Source organism: Anomalospiza imberbis, chromosome 33, assembly GCF_031753505.1.
Source record: "Anomalospiza imberbis isolate Cuckoo-Finch-1a 21T00152 chromosome 33, ASM3175350v1, whole genome shotgun sequence".
Lineage (NCBI taxonomy): Eukaryota > Metazoa > Chordata > Aves > Passeriformes > Viduidae > Anomalospiza > Anomalospiza imberbis.
The window spans coordinates 963,379-977,535 of NC_089713.1; the positions used below are offsets into that span (position 1 = coordinate 963,379).

At 51.8% G+C, this 14,157-nt stretch overlaps 2 protein-coding genes across 2 annotated transcripts in view; one reads left to right on the forward strand and one right to left on the reverse strand.

Moving 5' to 3' along the window:
- LOC137463965 (zinc finger protein 208-like) overlaps positions 1-14,157 on the reverse strand; it is a 1,270,300-nt gene that overhangs the window by 871,138 nt on the left and 385,005 nt on the right. The gene's annotated exons all lie outside the window — the stretch shown is intronic.
- The window catches only part of LOC137463966 (zinc finger protein 271-like), a 1,077,684-nt gene that overhangs the window by 670,080 nt on the left and 393,447 nt on the right, over positions 1-14,157 (forward strand). Inside the window, exon 6 of the mRNA XM_068175307.1 lies at positions 3,957-4,864. Coding sequence (XP_068031408.1) covers positions 3,957-4,864 — 908 coding nt within the window. The remainder of the gene's footprint in view (positions 1-3,956; positions 4,865-14,157) is intronic.

Consider the following 14,157-nt stretch of genomic DNA (forward strand, 5'->3'; position numbering starts at 1 on the left):
AGGAGCAGCACCCTGGGAGCCTCGGGAATGCCCCTCTGGGATCCACGGTACACACTCCCAGGGGCTGGAATTCCAGTTCCCAGCCAGGAAAAGATGTTCCTGCCCTTGAAGGCAAAGCTCTTAACAAGGAGCCAGAAGCCAAGTGGAGCAAGATCCTACAGTGACATTTCACTGCCAGCCTTCATAACTTCACCCATAGTTGTTGTAGCTCATGGATTAGGAATGAAATCAGGGCAGGGCCTTTGGTGGGAGCTGCCCTGGATCAAGGGAGACACTGAGAGAGACACAGAGCAGGCAAAGAGAGGCAGGAGAGAAAAGAGGACACAAACACTGAGAAGGTGGCACTCTGAAAACAGAACTGCAACTGACTGAAAAGGAATGGGATGGAAAGAAATAATTTTGTGACTTGTATTTCCAATCAAAATACAATTTCCTCCCTTTCTCACAAATCTCCTCCCGCTGTCATTCAGCAGGGCTGTCAGAACGTTCTTCATTCTGAATGGATGTTCCACGCAGCAGTCACAAAGAAACAGGGAACAGGGACCTTCCTGCCCGTGGGGAGTTTGCCATCCTCAGCTGAGGAGAGTAGAAGGCACCAGAAGGAAAGGACAGCTGGGCTTCACCCTTCCTCAGGAAAGAGGCAGGGGAAAAATCTCTCATCATGTCTGCACCTGCTCCCACAGGGATGTGAAGGCTGATCCCAGAGCCCCAAGGGTCACATTCAGGGCTGCCCGCAGGGAATGCTCGCCTGGTATTGAGGGGCAGTGTGGGAGCACCTGGATCTTGGAGAACCCAGCTGCCCCCCATGTTTGGAGGTGCCTGAGGAGGGCTGGGACGATTCCAGGGACATCCTGCAGTGACATCCTGCCTGTTCCACTCTGAGTGCGCTCAGTCCCAAACCTGACCCTGATCCTGCTCTCAATCTCACTCCACATTTAGACACACTCACAGTTCTGTATTTAATCTCATCCCAGAGGCAGAATTATCTAGCCTCAGACCCAATCCCAACCCCAGCCCTAAAGCCAATCCCATGACTAGCCTTAACCCCAATCCCAGCTCTAATCCAAATCTCAGTCCCAACTCCAAACCCAGCCCAAATTCCACCCTCTTCCTAAATCCTCATCCCAAATCAAATCCCAGGTTCAGCCTTTCTGGGTGTTTGGGGATGTCTCTGTCCCTCTGACCCTGATGACATTTGGGCAGGGTCACACCAGGGCTGAGAGGGGCAGAGAAACCCCCACCTCCCCCAGGGATGAGAATGTTGGAGAGCCCCCCCCCGCCCTGAGCACCCTCAGAGGTGAGAGGGACACAGAGCCCCTGGTCCCCAGCCCTGCACAAGCATTCCCTGAGGCCAGAGGGATGGAGACCCCCTGAGCATCCCCCAGGGCAAGGGGACAAAGACCCCCGAGCACTCCCAGGGCTGAGAGGGACAGAGACTGCCCCAAGCAACTCCTGGCACAGGGTGAGAGGGAGGGAGACCCCCCCAGACATTCCCTGGGGTGAGAACAATGGAGACCCCCTGGAGAATGGCCTGGGGTGACAGGGACAGGGACACCCCCTGGGGAATGGTCTGAGGTGAGAGAGGGACACCCCCTGGGGAATGGCTTTGGGTGACAGGGACAGACCTTGGGGAATGGCCTGGGGTAAAAGGGACAGGGACAACCCCCCCAAGCTCCTCCCAAGCATCCTCCAGGGCGAGAGGCACAGACTGCCCTGGAGCATCCCTTCGGCACCAGACAAAATAATCTCAGCAGAAATCAAACTTAACTCTGCATAAAATACTTTGATGAATATTTGATATTCCCACAAGTCACTTGTGATGGAAATGCAAACAAATCCCAAACATGAACAAACCGACAATAGAAGCAATTCTGTGGCAATTCCAAATTTCATTGGTTCCTGCACAGCTCCAGCTCAGCTACTGGGAGGTTCCAATAAAAGAAAAGTGGAAATTCGGCCCAATACAGATTAATAAAGGGAAGGGAAAGCTCAGTCTGCCTGTCACAAAGGTGACAGGGACGAAGAGAAAAATGATTCTCACATTTGGCTGTTGTAGATGCAGGCAAACCCAATAGGAAGAATGAAGATGTCTAACTCCAGTTCAGAAGGCTGAATGATTTCTTTATTATAATTATGCTATAATGCATTAATATACTATATAAAAGAGGATACTAAAAGTACATGCTACTTTCTCTAACTATCATATCTAACTAACTCATTTGGCAAAGCCCCCAAGCCTGTGAATTTGGGACTTATTGGGGAATTTAGCTATTTGAGCTGGGCTTCTTGTACGACTTCGTGCAGCCTTGTGTTCCTCACCTTGTGCTGAATGATCCTTGTCAGTCTTGCTGGTATCATTTGCTCCCTTTCCTCCAGTGATTTTAACAAACTTTTCTAGGAAGGACGACAAAATATTTTCTTTACACTGGCCACCCACAGCAGCCATTTTCCTCATAAGTTCTCCCAAAAGTCACACTGAAGAACCTGCATTAAAGTTTCCAAGAGTTCCTCCAGAAAGAACCATAACCGCCTGAGAGGAGGAAACCATGCTGTTGTCAAAGGCACTTGGGATCAGACAACAGCGCCCTGAACTCACTGCACCAAAATAATGTCTCAATCTGGTTAAAAATTTGTTAGAGAGGTGCCTCTGCCCCAATTAAGGTGCTAACGAGACCAAATCCCAAGTGGATTTTATTGAACAGTAAATGTGAGGTAGAGGGAGAGATGGAAGAAAGAGAAAAGGGGGGAGAGCAAGGGAGTGACAGGGACAGAGACCTCCCCTGAGCTGGGGCAAGTGTGACATTGTCCCCTGTGTGCGTGGCCTTCCCAGGGTGGGGGTTTTACACCTGAGCCAGTTTGGGAAAGGGGGTGGTGTTCACCCCCCACCCCGAGCAGGGATTGCCTCACTGTTTCAGGGTGCAATGTAACCCAAAGTATGTTTTCAGTCACCATCTTCATGAACTGTGATAAACAGGTGGGGCAGTGTTCTTTATCTCTTCCATGGCTCAGCCCTGATAACGCCCTCCAGGGGCTATCTTCTGTTAATGGGCCATTGAGTGCCACTGCAGGACTGATAAAATTACATCATCCCATTGTGGGATGCTCCGCCCAGGGGGAGGAACCAAGCATTCCTACCTGGATATAATCTCACCCTTGCAACACCAGGACCACCTTGCCTACTGGATTCCCAGAGGACAAGAGCTCCGTAACCACCACTGGACCTTCAGAGCAAGACCCATCAGGTGATCCCTTCTGCAGGCTCACTGCTTTGACAGAATCACATTCATCACTCCAACAGGGCTGGAACCTCCATTTCATCAGACGGCTACCACCTCCCTGACCAACGGGGTGTCAGGTTAAATCCTGACTCTGTCAGATTAAGCCAGTGTTTCTGTATCATTGCCTTGATATTGATTTTTTTTTATTAAATTGTAATTCTGGCTTAGACTCTCCTCCTGGTTTGCCTTCAAACCAGTACAAGGCTCAATGTGCTCATCCCTTGTTTTCCTCCCAAAACAGAATTTTCCTTCTCCAAACCATTGCGAAATGGAGGAGAAGGCTACGAGGAAGGGGAAGGAGCCCCTGGAAACCCAGGCAGGTGAGGAGGAAGTCACTGCCCCTTTCCCCCTCTCTCCTGCTCCATCTCCCAGCACAGCATGGCCCCCAACTACAGGACAACCTCTCTGCCAACGTCGTCTTGCCGGGGACGCACTGGGGGGATCTCCTTCCCCTTCCCTATGGCACGGAGGCAAATCCCATCCTCTCCTTGTCCTTCCTCCCCCAGACAAGGAGCTGAGGATGGAGACCAGGAAGGACAAATCCCCACGGCAGAACCTCCTGGCAGAGGCCGTTTTGAGCAGCTCCATGACGCAGGAATCCAACGGGGAGGAAAAGCCCTGGAGATCCCACAGGAGGAGGGGCTGCAAACCCAGCCCAGGGTGCTCTGAGGAGGAAAGACCCACCCTGTGCCAGGAAGGTGGACAGAGCTTCAGCCAGATCTTGGAGCTGGTGGTCCATGATAAGCTTCAGGGTGGGGAGAAGCCCTACAAGTGCTTGCAGTGTGGGAAGAGCTTCAGGAAGAGCAACAGCCTGATCTGCCACCAGATGATCCACACCGGGGAATGGCCCTATGAGTGTGGGGAGTGTGGGAAGGGCTTCAGCTACAGATCCAACCTCATCATCCATCAACGCATCCACACTGGGGAGAGGCCCTACGAGTGTGGGCAATGTGGGAAGAGTTTCAGCCTAAGGTCCCACTTGATCCGCCACCAGAGGATCCACACCGGGGAAAGGCCATACAAATGTGGGGAATGTGGGAAGGGCTTCAGCTGCAGCTCTGCCCTTGTCATCCACCAACACATCCACAGTGGGGAGAGGCCCTACGAGTGTGGGGAATGTGGGAAGAGCTTTAGCTTAAGGTCCCACTTGATCCGCCACCAGAGGATCCACACTGGGGAAAGGCCATACGAGTGTGGGGAATGTGGGAAGAGCTTTAGCCGAAGGTCCCACTTGATCAGCCACCAGACGATCCACACTGGAGAAAGGCCATACAAATGTGGGGAATGTGGGAAGGGCTTCAGCCAGAAGTCCCAACTGATCATCCACCAAATGATCCACACTGGGGAGAGGCCCTACGAATGTCCCAACTGTCAGAAGAGCTTTCAGACCAGATCCATTCTTCTCAAGCACCAGCGGATTCACACTGGGGAGAGGCCCTTCCGCTGCCCCCACTGCAGGAAGGGCTTGAAGCAAAACTCCCATCTCATCAGGCACCAGCACATCCACACCAGGGAGAGGCCCTACACGTGTCCCCAGTGTGGGAAGAACTTCTCCAGGAGCTCTCACTTGACCAGACACCAACGGAGGCACCAGTAAGGAAAGCCCTGCAAATGCCCTAGCTGCAGGAAGAGCTTCGTGCACTGCTCCAGCTCCATCCCCCATGGGAGAACCCATGTTGGGGAAGAGCTCTGGTGATCCATGTTCCCTGTGATCCATGCTGGGAAGAGATCTTTCCCTTTTCCTGCCCCTGCCAATGACATGGTGTGGGATCAAAGAACATGAGGGTCTGGCCATGGCCCTGTCATCACATTCACTCCCACCACAGGTCATTGCCAGGGGCAGGAAAGGGACTCTCTCTCTCTCTTTGTGTCCCTGAGGAGAAGGGTGTCCTTTCCAGGCTAAAGGAAATACATGGCCAGGAAGAGCCAGTCAGTTGTGATGTAGTTTTCCCTGTAAATAATTTTTCTTATCCCTTCTGTTATCAGTATTATTTCTGGTCCTGTTTGTTCCTTGTCTCGTTGCTGTTCCCAGTAAATTGTTCTCCTCCCAGCCCGGGATCTTTGCCTTTTGTGCTTTCCATGGGAGGCAGGAGGGCAGCGAGGGGCAGTGTGGTTGTAGCAGGAGCAGGAAACTGGGGAATCCCACTCCTAAACCCCGGCCCTTGGAAACCGAGCATTCCAGCTGGTCCCAGCCCTGGTGACCATGGCAGCAGCCCCTGGCTGGGGCTGTGGGAACCTCTTCACTCTGGTGCCCAGGGACAGGACTGGAGGGAATGGCTGCAGCTGAGTCGGGGCAGGCTGAGGTTGGATCTCAGGAAAAGGTTTTTGGCCAGAGGCTGCTGGGGCACTGCCCAGGCTCCCCAGGGAAGGGTCACAGCTCCAGGGCTCTCTGAGCTCCAGCAGCGTTTGGACACCGCTGCCAGGCCCAGGCTGGCATTGTTGGGGTGTCCTGTGCAGGGCCAGCAGTTGGACTCGAGGATCCTGATGGGTCCCTCCCAGCTCAGCCAGTTCTGTGCTTCTGGGATCCCATGGCCCTGGGGATGGGACTGCCAATGGTTGCCATGGCAACGGGCAACGGGCTTGGGCTCCAGGCCTGAGCTGGTGTCCACCCCTGGCATGGGGTCTCCATGGAGCTGCCCAGGGACAGACCATAGCAACAGGGGCTGGGGATGGTTGCCATGGCAAATGACCATAGCAACAAGGGCTGGTGATGGTTGCCATGGAAACTGACCATAGCAACAGGGGCTGGTGATGGTTGCCATGGAAACTGACCACAGCAACAGGGAGTCCTGGTGATGGTTGCCTGCTAAGGATCAAATTTGTCACAGGCACTCAGAGGGGTTCCATGGGGACTTTCCAAGAGTCTCCAAGATCCTCAAGAGCTGGAATGTCACAGGCAGAGACAGGGGCTCCATGGAGACCTCCCAGGGGTTTCTGGGGATGGTAAAGAGACGTGTGGTCAGAGGCAGTCACAGCCATCCCATGGTGACATCCCAGGGGTTCTTTGGCTGCAAAGGCACCGATCTGTCACAGGCACTCACGGGGGCTCCACGGTGACATCCCAGGAGTCCCCAGGCTGCCAAAGAGCCGGGATGTCACAGACACTCAGGGGTTCCTGTCATGGGCAGAGTGGGAGCTTCAGGCAAAAGCTTTATTTCCTTACTGGAGAAACTCCTGCTGAGTCATGAGGTGGAGAAATGTCCCCCAACAGCCACCATAGATCCTCAAACCCCTGCAGGACCCCCAGACTTCTAGAATTCCTTCTAATAGAAGAGACTGGCAGCGCCTGGATCCCATCCCGACCCTGCAGATTGGACAGGTGGAATTGAACCTTAATGCAATTTGTCCCAAAAGATTAATGATGTAATACCAGATAAATCTGTATAAATACAGCTATGATTGATTCTGATCATTATTAGATAAAACGGTCTATTTACAACACAGAATAAAATTTAAAAAATAGTTATTTACTCCTCAATATAGGAGCTATACCAATTATAGACTATTCTGCTCTAGGAAGCAATTCTGACGTCACCAGGGCCTTGCTGGAGTGGTTTGAGCCCACCGCAGGCAGAGCCTCCTGCTCCAGCAGGAACTGCCTTTCCTGTGCCAGGAGCAGGGCAGGTCCCGCTGCAGGAAAAGCCCCAGGCCAGCCCCAGCACAGGGAAGGCCTCGGGCACAAGGGCAGAGTGCCATGCTGGGAGCTGTGCCAGGGAGAGCCTGAGGCACCAAAGGCACCTTGGCAGCAGCAGCTTCTTGCAGGTCATGGCCAGAAGCCTCCCTTGGCAAGCCGGCCTGGTGGCCAGCACTGCAGTGTCACTGTTGAGCAAGAAATGTCACAGGCTCATCAGAAGGCTGATTGGCATAATGTGCCATATGTTTGGAACTGCTCCTTTTTATATGCTGTTCCGATCCAGGTAGATAAAATCCCAGTGGCACATATCAGAGGTTTGTTAGGGAAGACAGTGTGGATCAATTCTGCCTCGAGTACAGACAAACGTATTCGTGGGATTGTCTTTGCTCAGGGATCGGGTTGTACATGGTGAATAATGCAGAAATATGGAAGAACTCGATGTGTACCTCAGGGAGATCTCATATGCAAATATCACTGTTGGATGTTACTGCCACTGTCTTTACATTAAACCACACCGACATGAGACAGAAGGAAATGTATAAGTGTCGAAGGTTTGTGCAAGTGATATAGAAGGAAATGTGTGTCAAAGGTTTGAGCAAGAGAGATGGAAGGAAATGTGTCTGAGTAAGTGAAAGATGGAAGTTTTTACCTGATGAAGTTTTTACATGACGTTTGGTAGTATGTTGACGATTCGGAGATAAGGGGTGGAATGTCCTAGGGTGACGTTATGGTGCTTGCATCCCCAATCGTGTGTTCTGTTTACGCTTGATGTTATGTTCTGTGCCTTCAGGACTGGCTCCGAAAAGTGAAGGTTTTTTTTGTCTTGTTATCAGCCAGCTCACCTCTCCCCAAAGTCTGTGTCTAGGAGAGGCTAGGGCTTGCTGGCTTTCTTGCTGGCTTGCTGGCTTGCTTGCTTTTGCTTTGCTCTTGCTCCTGCTTTTTGCTTTTGCCCTTGCTTTTGCTTATTAGTTAGTTTAGCTAGGCAATCCAATTTTTTCCCTGGATTGTTTTTTTTCTTTCCCTTTCCTGAATACCATTTGAACCTGCTCAGGACTGGGACATGGGAAACACCAAGAGACATCGAGAGCCAGCATTTTGTGACCTGCAGCAGCCACCCCCAGTGCCGGAGACTGATAACTGGGCAACCACTCCCAGCAGAGACTTTCTGAATTTGTCACCTCTTCAGAGCGTAGAAAGACTTTTTGTCATCTGGTGTTGTTCATTTTTTTGTGCTGGGGAGTGCTTTGCCTGCTCAATAAAAAGGTTGTTTCCACTACTCTCTGGGGAAATTCTTCCTGAGCCAAGTGAGCAAGGGGCTGTGGGGGTTTGCTTTCTTGGGGCTCCTTCTGAAGGTTTTCTCCCAAATTTGCCCCAAACCAGGACACATTACTACATCAGCAGGCTGTTCTTCGGTGAGATCCAGCAGGGCCCTGTTCAGCCTGTGCTCAGCAAACTGACTGGCCATGAGCCACTGGTGGATGTACCTCACCATGGCAGGCACCTGGAGAAGTCATGGGGAGACTTGGAAAGCTGCCAGAGGGAGGAATGTCCCCAGCTTCCCCAGAGAAGTGCTTCCCTTCCCACCACACTGCCATGGCCTCAAAGGCTTCCAGTGACCAGTAGGCATGGCTTGGGAGGCCAAGCAATTCCTGGGAGGATCAAACCCTGGCCACAGGCTGCTTACTTGCTTTGGATTGGAAAACCCCTCCTCTACGAGCATATCCAGCAGGGCAGCACAGGTCTCCTGTGCAGGGCCAGCTCCAGGGCCTTCTTCCTCTCCTCCACCCAGGCCAGCTGGGGCACTCTCGGGGGTCACTGCTCCATGTCAGTGACTGGATTTGTGGCTACTCGCAGGAGAGATGCCTCGGAAAAGCTCTGAGTCAGCAAGGCCTGCAGTCATGCCTGGAAGGCACCTTCAAGAGAGAAGCCTCAGGAAGGCTACAGGACAGCAAGTCCTGCACTCTGGTCTTGAGGGCTCCTGCCACAAGGACAGGAGACTCCTGTCAAGGATTGTGGTCTGGCCTCGAGGGCACCGGTGGCAGGGATGGGAGATGCCTCCAGGGCACCAAGTCCCACAGTCTGCCCTTGAGGACACCTGCAGGAGAGAAGCCTCAGAAAGGCCATGGGTCACCAAGTCCTGTGGTCTGGCCTTGAGGTCAGCTGCAGGAATAACACCTCGGAAAAGCTCCGGGTCAGACACGAACGAGTGCGCTGTGCGGGGGCTCCTCACGGCACCGCTCTGTCCCGTCCTGTCCCGTCGCGTGCTCCGAGCACTGTGGCGTGGTCTTGTCACCGCCAGCTCCTATGTCACCCCATGTCACAAAGGGCCCTTGGACACACTGTCCTGTTCCATGCCACGGTGACCGTGCTGCACCGTGTCACAAAGGGCCCCTGCACACACTGCCCCCTGCCCTGGGGCTGCCCCCAGCCCACCCAAAGTGGATCAGATTGGAAGGAATCCCTCACCCCAAGTGTCTAAGACAGCCCGACAGGATCTTTAGGAACGGCTCAAACCATCAGCAAACGCTGCCCTGCTCTGCAGGCTCAGGGCAGCAGAAGGAGCCCCCAGGGCTGCCGATGCAGCCGTGCTGGGAAGGGCACGGGGCCTTCACAGAAGCTGGCACGGCCTCCTTGGGACACGTCCCGGCTGGTGGCCATCCTAAACCCGCGGGTGTGACACAGACAAGGAACGTGTGGGCCAGGGCACGAATGCTGCTCTGACCCCTGGGGCCCGGGGAGCGCTGACATCAGCAGGTGTGGCAGGGTCCCTGTCCAAGCAGACCTGCCACCCCCCAAGCCCTGGCAGCACCGGTGCCTGTCTCCTGCCCCAGAGACCTGTGCCCGTGGGGGGCTTCTGTGCCAGAGGGAGCCAAAGCCCACGTGCATTGGGGGCTGCGCTCCTGCCTGCAGGGGCTGTTGGCAGGAGCACCTGGAGCAACGCTGGCAACACTTGTTCTCTGTCAGAATCTCTTACTCCATGCTGAAATTATTTTCTCATTGAAGTTATTGCCTTCAGCACAAAACACCTTAGTGGCGAAGGCACAGAAGAATCTGGCAAGTAAGAATCCTCAATTCAAGAAAGCTTTATTTCCCATTGCTCAACTCAAGCAGTTCCAAAAAGTTGCAAACTTCCCAAATTAATTGGGATGGCCTGAGGAGGTGAAGAGTTGGAATTTTGCTTCCCATCTCAAAGCAGCAACTCATTTGCCTTAACCTCATCCACGGAGGGTCACTTTACAGAACAGAGCACTACACAAAAAAAAGGGAAAAACCAAGGGCCATTCTTTGGTTTTCTATGAATGGATGATCATATCCTAATTATCTTAAGAAATAAAAGTTCTCAAGAAATCAAAGTCCACTCAGTGGTAGAAAAGTAGCTCAAAGAAATGAGTAGATGGCAAAAGGGCTAATCCTCCCCCTGGTACAGAGATCTGAGTGGCCAGTAAAGTACAGCTCTCCCCTCTTGTTCCCTGCAGGAGAATCAGGACCATGAAGAGGAAAAGTCACAGATATTCCTTCTGCCCTCCCTAACCAAAGCTGTGCCAAAGCACAGATGCTGCCTTCAAACTGACTCAAATTCCAGCCTAGACCTCTCACCTTCCAGACAACTCCTTCTCCAACACCCCACCAACACCAGCCCCCCAAACTCCTGCACAGAAGCCCTCAACACCCCGCCAGGAGCCCCAGCTGTCCCCGTCCCTCCGCAGAGCTTTCCCACCCTCCAGCAGACGCCCTGGTTCCCTGCAGGTGCCGTGGGATGGCACTCAGGAGGATCTGCTCCAAGGCCTTCCCCTGGAGCACGCTCAGGCTGCCAGGCCTATGGATCCTGGATCATCCTTCCCACCGAGCCTTCCTGTGCACGGCTGCTCCATTTGCACCTTTGCGCTCAGCTCGGACTTCTCCACTTCACCAGGAGTGCTGGGAAAGGATGGAGAGCAGCCTGGCAAGCTCTTTCTGCAGCTCCCTCTTTACCCTTGGGGAGGTAGAACATTCCACAGAAAAGCAACTGGTGCCACAAGGAGCGGGTGGCCTCAGGCACCTTTGGGGATGGAACAAGGCCTTGGTTTGACATAAGTAAGCACAAGCAATTCACATGAGTAAACAAGTAATTAGCACAGACATGCCTAAGTACTTAGCACCAGTTAGCATAACAAAAACCTGGCAGGCCTAACTTGACATGAGAGTGACCTGACAAAAAGCTTTAGACACAGTCTACCAGAAGAACTAAGGGCAAGTGTGGAATCAGCCCTGTGCAGGGAAGCCCTGAGGAAGACTTTGTGCTGCTTTGGGGCATCGAGACCGCTCCTGGCCAGGGCCTGGACATCAGCTTCAAGTATGGGAATCTGACACAATGCATTTCCAACCGCCTGCCTATGGAATCACCTCAGCAGTGTAAAGATGGATGGTGATTTTGATACAACTCCTACATCAACCCACTGAAATTTATATGTGGCTGAGAAATACTTTAGTGGAGTGCAGACCCCTGCCCTCCTGCCAGGTCAATAAAAGGGCTTTTGGCTGACAATGCATTTGTCAGCTGATTTGTTTGAATGAGGGAGACCCCTCAGGACTGCTGTATCCTGAGGGAACACCGTTGGCCTTGGCCTGTAGGCACCTGCAAAAGCTTAAAATCAGCTGCCTCAGCTTCCAGGACCTCTCTTGGCCGGCATCCTGACGTGGATGCAGGACTGCTGTGAGGCACTGCTGGGACCCAGCGGGACAGGACCGGCTGTCTCGTGTCCACGTAACACCCCTCACACAGCCAGGGCCATCCCGAAACCAGAAAAACACTCACGTGTCAGCACAGGGGAGCAAGGAGCACTGGGCTCCCCTCAAGGTATCTCAAAGTTCGAGAATCCACCACAGCACTGGTAAATTTTTGGGGGGACCAAGGACTTTGAGTATCAAAAGGGAAACTCCAATTTGTAGGGAGGGAAGTAAAATGCCTAGGACATGTGATTTGTCAAGGGAGCTGGCGGTTGAACCCTGAGAGAATTGCAGGGATAGCCTCACTCCCATGGCCAAAAACTAAGAGAGAAGTCAGAAGGTTTTTAGGCCTGTTGGGATATTGCAGGCTATGGATTGAAGGATACACGCAGGTCATCAGGTTCTTGTATGAAAAGTTAGTAGAAGAAGAGATTAGGTGGGAAGAAGACAACCAGCAAATTTTGAAGCTTTAAAGCAAAAATTAGTCAGTGCAGCAGCACTGAGTCTTCCTGCCTTAGACAAACCCTTCTATCTGTTTGTGGATATAGAAAAAGGGGCAGCACATGGAGTGTTAGCCCAGGACCGGGGAGGATCCAGGAAACCAGTGGCCTATTTATCAAAACTGCAAGACCCTGTCAGCTGGGGGTGGCCAACCTGCATTCAGGCGGTGGCAGCGAGCACCCCACTTGTAGAAGAAAGCAAAAAATTAACCTTTGGAGGAAAACTGAAAATATATACCCCACACTAAGTAAGGAGTATCCTCAGCTAAAAGGCTGAGAAATGGCTCACTGATTCCCAAGTACTAAAATATGAAGCCATCTTAATAGATAATGGTTTAGAGCTAGTTGTGAGTAACCAACTCAACCCTGCCTACCTTTAGATGGAAAACCAGGTGAGGAATTAATATATAATTGCCTAGAAGTTATAAAGTATCTAATAAAGTAAGAGAGGACCTAACAGATCAACCACTCCACGGTGGAAAACGATTGTACATTGACGGATTTTCACGGGTAATCCAGGGCACAGGGTATTGGGGTAGGCTATAGCAGATGAGGAGTTAGTGGCCCTGGAAAAAGGAAAGTTACCTTCCAACTGGTCAGCCCAAGCATGTGAGTTGTATGCCCTAAAGTGAGCTCTGGAAATATTAACACAGAAAAGAGAAACTATATATACAGACTCAAAATATGCTTTTGGAGTACTGCATACCTTTGGAAAAATTTGGGAAGAGAGTGGGCTATTAAATTCAAGGGGAAAGGAACTAAAAACTTATTTTAGAAGTGTTAGAAACCTTACAATTGCCAGAAGAAGTGGCAGCAGTATATGTTAAAAGACATAAAAAAGGGGTGACTCAAGAAGCACGAGGGAACCATTTAGCAGATTTAGATGCTAAGAATTCATCCGAACCAGGAACAGAAAAACTAATGATAGCATTAACCCCCATGAGAGAAATGGAAGAAGTCCCCGTATTCAGTGAGATAGAAGAGAAAGAATTCCTCAAAACAGGAGCCAAGAAAGATAACAAAGGGAAGTGGAGATTAGCAGATGGGAGGCAAATGTTGAATAAACCCCTTGCCAGGAAAATGCTAGAAGGCAAACATGGGACAACACATTGGGGTACACAAGCGCTAAGTGATCAATTTCTAAGGGACTGGGCCTGCATAGGAATTTTTGGAATAGCTAAGCAGGTAATTGAAAGGTGTGAGATATGCCAACAAGTAAATGAGAAGGTCATGAGGAAAACACCAGGGGAGGGCGAGAACTAGCCTTACAGCCCTTTCAAAACATCCAAGTAGACTTTACCGAGCTTCCCCAGGTACAACGGTGGAAGTTTTTACTAGTGATAGTAGGTGACCTGACTCATTGGGCAGAGGCGGTACCCACGGTTAAAGCCAATGCCAATGTTGTGAGTAAAACACTTCTAGAATCATTCATTCCCCGATATGGGATGGTGAACAGGATTGATTCAGACCAAGTGTAAGAGGCCGTCTGAAGCCCCCACTTTTGCCTACCTATTGCCACGAGGAGAAACCCCCTTCCCCACTACAGTACCGGCTTGGAGAGAGCAGCAGTGCAGGTGCAGCTGCTGCACCGTTACGTTAGCTGTTCCGAACAAGGCCTGGCAAGGAATCGACAAGGAATCGGCAAGGACCCGGCATGAACACAGCAAGGAACGGCCTGGTGTATCTTTGCCCACTCTCCTCCTGAAGCCGAATGAACTTTGGGGTGACCCTAGTGGTCTCTCACTGAAGACCTCTCATCTGCCCCGTTACCACTTTGACAGACGGACAGAGATGGAAAACCCTCCTTCTAAGGACTGAGACTGAGACCCCTACCACAGAGAGTGGGGAAACCACTAATGACATGACCTGTTTCCCTTCAGTAATTCCAATGGACTTATTCTTCATTGTGTTTGTCCTGCTTCGGTGGTTTCAGTGGACTCACCTGTTCCCCTGCAGCAATTGCAACAGACTTTCATTGTCCTGCATGTTCCCCCCTTTTTTCCTCCGTGGAGTATAACTGAACCCCTGAGTGGACCAG